Here is a 9,814-nt window from a genome sequence, read left to right as displayed (position 1 = left end):
GTCGCACAAGACTCTTGCGTCTCCAGATCTTAGAGCAGTGGAGCCCAGTGACAATGGGGACCAACTACTCTGGAGCATAGAGCCCGAAATCGTCATCGAAGAGGGAGACCGAATCTTGATTCCTCGACTCCGTGCATCTAAGGAAAGAAACAATCGGTACAACTCAACGAGAAGAACAGTGCTTACTCAGGTCGACCCTCAGGACACTAGGTTGGTTGTAGATCGCCTCCCCTGCGGGAACTACGAGCTTCGAGAGGAGCAGCATGCTATTGGGCAACATCTACTCGTTGACGGCGACGATCGTGTTGCCATCGAAGTCCTCCACTCCTTGCTTCTACCTCTCAAGCTGTCAGAGTCCGAGGCCTTTTATGCCAGTATCGGTATTATCAAGGGAGCGGAAAAGACTGCTCTCACACTCTCTAAATCTCTTCACTCGTCCCTCGCACTCCCCAAAAGCTGGGTCTTCCCCATAGACGACGCGAAAGCGACGCCACAGCTCCTTGCGAGATTCGCAGGTGCGATAATTGCCAGCAGAATTGTCGATTTCGCCGAGTCAACTTCCGCGACCAAGCTCATCGCGCACAATATACCGTCATTTATTGCTAAAGCTCTTTCCGCTCAGGCCGAGGCTGAAGGCATCACAGTCATCCGAACTCGGACTGGCGGTGTCGTCCCTGAGCATGCCTCTGGCATCGTGGAAATCCACCCTCGAACTTCCGAGCTAACCTTAAGCTATGTTCTTCCCACAGACGCACATCTTCTCATAGATTTTAGTGGGGTCTCTGATAGCTCTCCAAATGGCGACAGCATCGGTAACATGATTTCTACTATTATTGGAAAGAACGGTTTTACGCTTACATCGGGCGACCTGTTCGAGACGAATATCATCGAGCAGCGAACCTCCAAAGTTGGCCATTTCTCAAAACCGTCGCGAATCTCTTCTATCGTGTCAGAGCTCTCATTCGAACCAACAACTGGCGATATGCCCGTCAATATCGTCAGCTTGTCTGAACTTCCCACACTTTCAGCGCCATTGTCCCTGGACACCGCTCTGACATGGGCCGCTTCAGGTCCACAGACAATGGTATCAGTCAAGGCTGAGAACGTTGACAAGAGATTCAGCTTCCGCCCAGACCGCACCTATCTGCTCGTTGGGTTGTCTGGACAAATGGGCAAGTCCATTTGCACCTGGATGGTTAGGCACGGAGCCAAGTACGTGGTACTCACGAGTCGACAGCCGTTTGTCGACGAGGGATGGCTCCGAAAGGTGAAAGCCCTTGGCGGCACTGGAGTCCAGTTTATCGCCAACGATGTGACGGATAAGAGCTCAGTTGCAAAGCTAATTTCGGTCATTCGCGAAACCATGCCCCCGCTCGCTGGCTTTGCTAACGGGGCCATGGTCCTTCAAGATACACCGATCAGGGACATGACGGCCGAGGTTTTGAATCGCGTCCTGCGTCCCAAGGTGGACGGCAGCCGGCACCTAGACGATCTCCTAGCTGAAGAACAGCTTGACTTCGCCATTTTCTTCAGTTCCATGGCTAGCGTCCTCGGCAACCATGGCCAGAGCAACTATACTGCAGCCAATCTTTTTATGAACGGTCTGGCCGCCCGCCGTCGCCGGAGGGGCCAGCCGGCATCAGTCATCGCCATTGGTTCTGTCATTGGCATTGGCTACATGGCTCGTGAACTGACGCAGAAGGAGATTCTACGCATCAAAGAGAGAGGTTATACGCCGCTATCAGAACGTGAGGTTCACCAGCTTTTCTGCGAGGGCATCCTAGCAGGTAGGCCTCGGTCTGATGACAACAGCTGGGCCGCTCCATCCCCTGAAGTTGTCTGCGGCGTGCGAATCGCACAACCCGGCGAAGAGCGGCCGATTCGGTGGATGGCGAACCCCATGGTGGGCCATGCCGTAATCAAGAGAATTCACAACAAGAAAGACGAGGATGGTTCGAGCGCCACTATGCCTGTCAAGGCCAGCCTCCTTCTTGTAAAGACAAAAGAGGCTGCCTTCGCAGTCATCAGAGACGCCTTCGTGACTCGCCTCCAAGGAATGCTACAGTCGGATAGTGCCCTTGAGCTACAACTTGCTGCAGACGAACTTGGAGTTGACTCCCTGGTCGCGGTAGATATTCGCTCATGGTTCTTGCGAGAGCTGCAGGTTGATCTTCCGGTACTCAAGATCCTTGGCGGCGCTTCTGTTGGTGACATGCTGGAATTTGCCCTGGACAACATGTCAAGCGACCTAATGCCGAACGTGGATGCCACATCTACCTTCAACTTGGCGAATGTCGAGGAGATGAAAGTAGAAGTTACAGCGCCACCACTGGCGAACGGCCAGCCCGGGATCGACACCGAGAAGCCCGAGGTGCCGACCGGAGGACCTCCACCAGTCCTTGTGTTCTATTCTGAGGATAGCAGCAGTGACGGTGGAAGCCGAGGAGATTTGACATCTTCCGCAGAATCGAACGAATCCGGTATCATTCGTGAGCTTACGCCGCTTTCCACTCCCGGGCTCGAGCTAGGGCCCATTATCAACGCCGACTCGATTCATCAGCTTGATAAGACTAGAAACGTCGCTGTTGCCGCGACTGTGGCCCGGACGGAGCCAATGTCTTTTGGTCAATCCAGATTCTGGTTTCTTCAACAATATCTCGAAACCAAGACGGCTTTCAACATTGCCACCACGATGGCTATCCAAGGGGACTTGCGTGTGCAAGATCTGGCCCGAGCTGTCCTGAAAGTTGGACAACATCACGAATCCTTGCGAACCAAGTTCACTCTCGATGAACAGGGCCGTCCTGTGCAGAAGGTCATGGCCAAGTCAAAACTTGAGCTACAACACCGCATCATCTCAGGGCCCATAGAGGCCCAAGGAGAGTATCAGAGGATGGTCACCCATGTCTACTCCCTCGAAACCGGAGACACAATGCAGATCTCGCTCCTTTCCGACCCCACCAAGGGTCAACGTACACATTACCTGACAATTGGGTACCATCACATCAACATGGATGGCATCAGCCTTGGTGTCCTCCTTTCTGATCTCCACAAGGCCTACCACGGGGCTCGTCTCACACCGTCGCTCCAATTTCCCGACTTTTCCACTCAGCAGCGCAGGCTTATTGCCTCTGGTGAGATGAAGGCTGAGCTCGCATTTTGGAAGGCTGAATTTGATACTCTGCCCCCAGTTCTTCCCGTTTTGCCTTTCAGTCTCACTAAGACCCGTCGGGCGCTTGTACATTACGATGCTCACAAGGTTGACGTCCGTGTCTCCGGCCAGGTCGCTGCACAGATCAAGGATGTGGTAAAGACGCATCGAGTCTCCCCCTTCCATGTGTACCTTGCCACCTTCCGGGCTCTTCTTTCCCGCCTGGTGGGAGCCGCTGGTGGCGACGATTTGGTCATTGGCATGGCTGATGCGAATCGCACAGAGCGTGGGGCACAGGAGGCCATTGGCATGTATCTGAACCTCCTACCACTGCGCTTCCAATCTCCTATCTCCACTCAGTCCTTCGCTGCTGCTATCAAGGAAGCTCAATCCAAGGTTCGCAAGGCCCTTGCGCATTCCAGGGTCCCCTTTGATGTTCTGCTGGAGGAGCTTCAGCCGCCCCGATCTTCCGATGCTTCCCCTCTTTTCCAGGTATTCATCGACTACCGGCAGCCCCTCGGCGACAGTTCTCGGGCTTTTGGCTGCAAAGTGGTTAGCGAAGAATATGTTCGCGGCGATACAGCATATGACGTTGTCATTGACATCATTGATACCACTGGGGGAGACGCGCATGTGCAGTTTACTGTTCCCAAGCTCCTCTATTCAGCAGAAGATGTCGGGGTTCTTTCCAGAACCTTCATGGATCTTCTAGACGAGTTTACTCAACAACCGGCCGTTGGATTGACGGAAGTACCACTGTACAGCGAGAAGGAAGTCAAAACGTCCATTGAACTGGGCAGAGGTACGTCTATCAAGGGCTTTCGGACCGAGACAACACAAGCGAAGAGGGGAACTGACGCACAACTATCAATTTAGGGCCTGCAGTTGAGGCTGAATGGAGTTCAATTCCCCTACGTATACAAGACATGATGGCGATCCACGCGAATAACGTGGCCGTTCGGGATGGTCACGGACAGTCTCTCTCGTACGAGCAGCTTGGTTCCAGGGTGAAAGATGTCGCGCAGGCTCTTTCTGATGCCGGAGTGACGAGCGGCTCCGTTGTTACGGTCCTGCAACAGCCCAGAGCGGACTGGGTTGTATCAGTCCTTGCTATACTGCAGTTGGACGCCGTTTACGTGCCTCTAGACGTCCGTCTACCGTTGCAGCGCCTTGCCTTGATCATCAATGACAGCAAGCCTGTGGCTATTTTAGTCCATACCGAGACTAAAGGGGTCATTGGCTCGCTCGGAGAAGTTGGCATCGACTTGGCAACCAAGGCAATCAACATAGAGGATTGTGCTTCGCGGCTTGATCATCGGCTGCGTGGTTCAACTTCCGCTGACGCAGATCGTCCGGCGTTCGTTCTCTACACCAGCGGCTCGACTGGTGCACCTAAAGGCGTCGTCTTGAAGCAATCAAATCTACTCAATCAAGTAGAGGCGACGGTCCAGGAATACGGCATCAAGCCGGAGTGGACTATTCTGCAGCAGACGGCCTACACGTTTGACCTGTCCATGTTCCAGCTTCTCCTGGCCGTAACTAGTGGTGCGTCGCTGTACATCGTTCCCCGACACCTCCGCGGTGATCCTCTGGCCCTTACACGAGTCATCGCGGCTGAGAACATCACATTCACTTGCACAACGCCATCCGAGTATTCGAGCTGGCTGCACAGCGGTGATCGGTCCGCTCTTCTCCGAAGCCAATGGCAGAAAGCTGTCAGCTGTGGTGAGACGCTCACCGCTGCTGTTCAAGCCGCCTTCCGGAACCTATCGAAACCGGATCTGAGCGTTATCAATGCTTATGGTCCTTGCGAGGTTACATTTGTGTCCCATGGTATTGAGCTGGACTACATGAGTGATTCGGCACAAGAAAGCGCAATCCCCATTGGAAAGGCGTTGCCCAACTTCTCAACGTATGTACTTGACGAGGGCCTCAAACCACTTCCTGTGGGCGTTGTCGGCCAGATTGCTATTGGCGGCGCTAGCGTGGCCCAGGGCTATCTAGGACAACCGAAGTTGACTGAACAGTCATTTGTCGTCAACACATTTGCAACAGAACGCGACATCGCCAAAGGATGGACGACAATGTACCTCACGGGCGACCGTGGGGCACTACGCAGCGACGGCTCTCTTCTCTGGGCATCACGGATGACAGGGCAAACACAGATCAAGCTACGCGGGATGCGATTCGACCTACAGGATGTCGAAGCGAACCTGATCGCTGCGGCCAAGGGTTCCATTGCTGATGCTGTCGTTTCTCTTCGTGGAGGCGGAGACGGACTCGCTGAATCCCAATTCCTCGTGGCTCATGTCTCCTTCGCCACGGGCCGCGTGCCACAGGACCCCGAAGCCTTCTGCAGGAATTTAGTCGCTGAGCTGCCACTCAGCGCTCACATGAAACCCTCTCTAATGATTCCGCTGAGAGAGATGCCGTTGACCATCAGCTCCAAGATTGACAGATCTGCCATTCAACAACTCTCTCTCCCTTCTGCCCTGACAGCAACTGAGGAGAGCGTTGTTCTCAATACAACACTCCACCTGCATCATCTCTCTGAGCCTGAGAGACAGATGTATCTCCTATGGCAGAGTCTTCTACCGGCAGAGGTCCTCAGATCCAAACCAATTGTCTCTCAATCCGACTTCTTTGGCGCCGGAGGTGATTCTCTTCTTCTGGCCCGTCTGCAGACCGCTATCAAGGACAAGTTCAATATCACCATACCACTCATCAAGCTTTTTGATACCTCGACTTTGGGTGGAATGGCCGCCCAGATTGACGGCGCTGCGACAGTTGCTGCAATGACACAGCTATCAGCGCTCGTCGACTGGGAGGAACAGACGAAGCCGGCTCCAGTACCAGTGAATGAAGCCGGCGAGTCAGCCCTTGATCATGGATATCCCCCGCGCAATATCGTACTGACCGGTGCGACTGGCTTCCTCGGTCGTTCAATCTTGAGCCAGCTTCTCACCCACGCATCCGTCCAACGAGTAGACTGCATTGCTGTCCGCGATGCTAGCACTCGGGACATGCCCCATATCTTCCATGACCCCAGGGTTCATGTGTACGATGGTGACCTGAGTCGACCCAATCTGGGTCTCTCTCCTTACAACGCCTCGGCCATCTTCGGTCGCGCTGATGCCGTCATTCACAATGCGGCCGACGTTTCGTTCCTCAAATCGTATACCTCGCTACGACCCGTCAACGTGGAAAGCATCAAGACTATCACATCACTCGTGCTCCCACGCCGTACCCCACTCCACTTTGTCTCTACTGCCGGCGTAGCCCATCTCGTCCCAGCACAGAGTAGGGGTCAGTTGGGAGGCGTTGGCGAGGTTTCGGTTGCCGGTTCGACTCCCCCACAAGATGGATCCGACGGCTATGTGGCAACCAAATGGGCGGGAGAACGGTTCCTCGAGCGTACGCAGTCATTGCTCTTGGAAGAGGATAAGAAACCTCTTCCCCTGTGGATCCACCGACCGAGCAGCGTCATGGGCGAGGGTGCATCCGAAACCGATCTCATGACTAACGTGCTGAAATACAGCATCGCCTTACAGGCGCTGCCGATTATCGGTGGTAACAGCAGCAATCCCCAACAAGGTGCGAGCACTGAAACCTCCGAGTCCTTCCTAGACTTCGTGGACGTCGAGACGGCGGCTGGGTCGGTCGTGCGGTGCGTCGTAGCTGAAGGTGGTGCTGGCTGGGCACCCGAGCAGATCAGGTACTCATATCATTCCGGAGAGTACATCATTCCGCTGCAGGCTTTGATGGCAACCGAGTCAGAAGGCGACCCAAGCGTTATTGCGACGCAGGCCCAAGGACTGGTGGAGGGATTCGGCGTCCTGCCTCTCGCTGAGTGGACTGAGAGGGCCAAGGCTGCAGGCATGAACGACCTCGTTGTCGCTCTTCTGACGGGTGCTGTTGGAGACGCAGGAAACACACTGCTGGATGGGCAAATCATGTTTCCCAGACTTTTGAAGGGCGCGATTTGATTACGACTTCAGATATGACGGGGGCATTTTAGCTCGTTATTGATAGCGAGCACCGTTGACGGAAGTTGTGCAGATTTGAAGCAAGGGAAATACGGAGGTGGAGCATAATCAGGGCCGAAAGGGTTGCAATTGTTTAAAGAGGCATGAGTTTTGTTGATATAAAGATCCTGATCTTGTTTCTTCTATCAGGTTGGTCTTGCGATGTATGCTCTTGCTCTTTCGATGGAATATCCTTTTATTTTATACAAAAAAGTTCTACGGTCATGCTGGTCGCGGAGGTATCCTGAGAATTACCTATGGAGAGACTCCATCGCTCACCCACTCACTGTACATCACATGGTTTTGTGCTTCAGTCTGATATGCGCCACCATGAACGCCATCGTTAGCTATGCACGGCTTAAAGCTACGGTCATTACGCCTGTTACTTGGCGCAGTGCGTGTGTGAGTCGCCCTGCCGGTCGCTGCGCACCCAACTAGAAGGTCTGCATCTGAAAACGCAGCCTTGCAAATGCCGGTTGACATGTTGGGGGGGAAGGGGGGCTTCAATCAAGGTTCAGTGGTGCGACTCATCACGTTCCTTGTGAACGCTATCATGGATCAAAAGAGTCACCAAGAGGCCTGTGAGCCGGATCGGCAGTACTAGCATACTAAGTAGTGAACGCTAATCTCAATGCAACGTATTCCAGTGCCCCGACCGACCGACCGGATCATTGCAGGTCTCATAAACATCAGACGAAAGCCCTCCGGCCGGCGCCCTACAGCACATCACACCCAGCATCCAACCATGGCCGCATATTCGGCACATCAGGCAATTGCCCAACCTGTCGGGTCAGACTCTCCGCAGCCCTCCGTCGTAATCTGAACGAAATGCCACTTTTCTCGTTTCAGTAGCTGCCCCGAGATCGACAGTCGAGACAACAGGTCAGCTAAAAAGGATGGCCCAGCGCCAAAGACTGCTTTTAAGAGCCCCTTTCCGTATTTGTGAGTGATTCCGGCTGGGCGCACCAGTAGCATGGTCGGGCGTTCAAAGCTCCGGCTGCCACTACTTCCAGCATACACATTCTCAGATCGTCTTCGATACCAAACTGCTTGATACTTAACATGAGCTGGTGAGCATCCTAGAAGCCTTTATGTGAGCAGACGGCAAACCCTTTCTTCACATGGAACCACAGTCGCGGGGATCCGAGTCACCTTCCACAATCAGGATTCCCAATACACCGCCAGTCCAGACATCAGCTGGCCGATTTGTTTTACTAGGTGCCGACAAGGCGGCGCGATGCCATCATTACACTTCCTCCTATTAGTGACTGTCTGTAGCATCGGAATCTGCAGTCAACAAACGCCCCTCAATAGTTTGCCAGCATGTGGTGTCAGTCCTCATTCTCAGGCCAATTATAGAATGCAACTTCCGCTGACCCAACACAGCTCTCATGCCTTCTCGATACCGTTCCCGCCAGTGGATGTTCCTTGACCGACAATGCGTGCCAGTGCTCGAATTCCGACCTTGCCATCACAACGGCTGCTTGCTTGCAAGCTAATTGCACAATGCAGGACACGTTAGGTGAGATCGTTACATGAGAGAGATCTTTGATAACAAGCTCACGCGCGAGCGAGCAGATGTCGCAAGAGTTCAGGCCAGTGTTTGTCAACTCCCGCACACCGACCACGGACAGGACACTTTAATCATCGTCTTCTCCATGGTCGCAGTTGCCTTTACAGCATATCTGCTCCGCATGACTTCAAAGGTCATGACTCATAATCTGGCCCTGGAGGATATTGTAATCACGACCGCTGTGGTAATGAAACCTGCCTTGGATCAAGCGATTTTACTATGGCTAACCGCCAAAGTTTCTTACCCCAGTCCCCATAGTCTGTGTTAGATATAGTAAGGTGCTCGCTGTTCACATGTATCGTATAATCCGGCTGAACAGACGCTTCTAGTGGTCGATTTAGGCTTTGGCAAACACCTATGGGATCTTGAAGACGGACACCTCCTCAAAACACTCCGATTATGTGAGTTTGGTTTCTGAGTCGTAATTTGAAGTTTCTTCCATGCTAATCTGGGATAGTCTACATTGCTGAAGTCGTCTACGTTGCCGTCTTGGCCTTGACTAAAGCCTCCATCATCTTGATGTACATCCACATATTCCGATCCAGTATCACCTTTCGCCGCTGGTCCTACGCCATCTTGTCGATGCTCATCTTAAGTTCCATCATCATTACACCACTCACCATTGTCTCTTGTCGTCCAGTTCGATTCTTCTGGGACAGGGACGTGAAGGGCGGCACTTGTCTTGACATAAACGCCCTGGCCTATGCACACTCGGCCATAGCCATCGTTTTCGACATCGCCATCATTACAATGCCCATAGGGATGCTCTGGCGCCTCAACATGCCTACCACTCGCAAGCTCCAGATTGGTATTATGTTCGCCATTGGTGGGTTTGGGCTCATCGCCACCGTGCTGCGTTTGCGATCGCTCCTTGTCTTTGGTAGTTCACTCGACCCAACCGTAGACTACGTGCCTGTGGTATACTGGACCACAGGGGAGCTGGCCGCCGGGATCATCTGCAGTTGCCTGCCAGCTATCCGCAAGTTATTGGACAAACCTACAAGGAGACTTGTCGACAGCGTGAAGTTGAGGAGAATCAAGAAAACAGGCTTGATGCCCTTGTCG

General features: G+C 53.4%; 1 protein-coding gene across 1 annotated transcript; it reads left to right on the top strand.

Moving 5' to 3' along the window:
- Positions 1–1,081: 1,081 nt before the first annotated feature.
- On the top strand, positions 1,082–7,137 carry VDBG_01328 (lovastatin nonaketide synthase; the record flags this gene model as incomplete). The annotated part of the gene is made up of 2 exons (XM_003009599.1): positions 1,082–3,953; positions 4,028–7,137. The coding sequence occupies 2 exons, from the start codon at positions 1,082–1,084 to the stop codon at positions 7,135–7,137; spliced, it is 5,982 nt and encodes a 1,993-aa protein (XP_003009645.1).
- Between the last annotated feature and the right edge of the window lie 2,677 nt (positions 7,138–9,814).

Source organism: Verticillium alfalfae, genomic scaffold (assembly GCF_000150825.1).
Source record: "Verticillium alfalfae VaMs.102 supercont1.1 genomic scaffold, whole genome shotgun sequence".
Classification (NCBI taxonomy): Eukaryota; Fungi; Ascomycota; class Sordariomycetes; order Glomerellales; family Plectosphaerellaceae; genus Verticillium; species Verticillium alfalfae.
The sequence above is the reverse complement of the archived record's forward strand: the minus strand, read 5'-3'. Positions and strand labels throughout refer to the sequence as shown.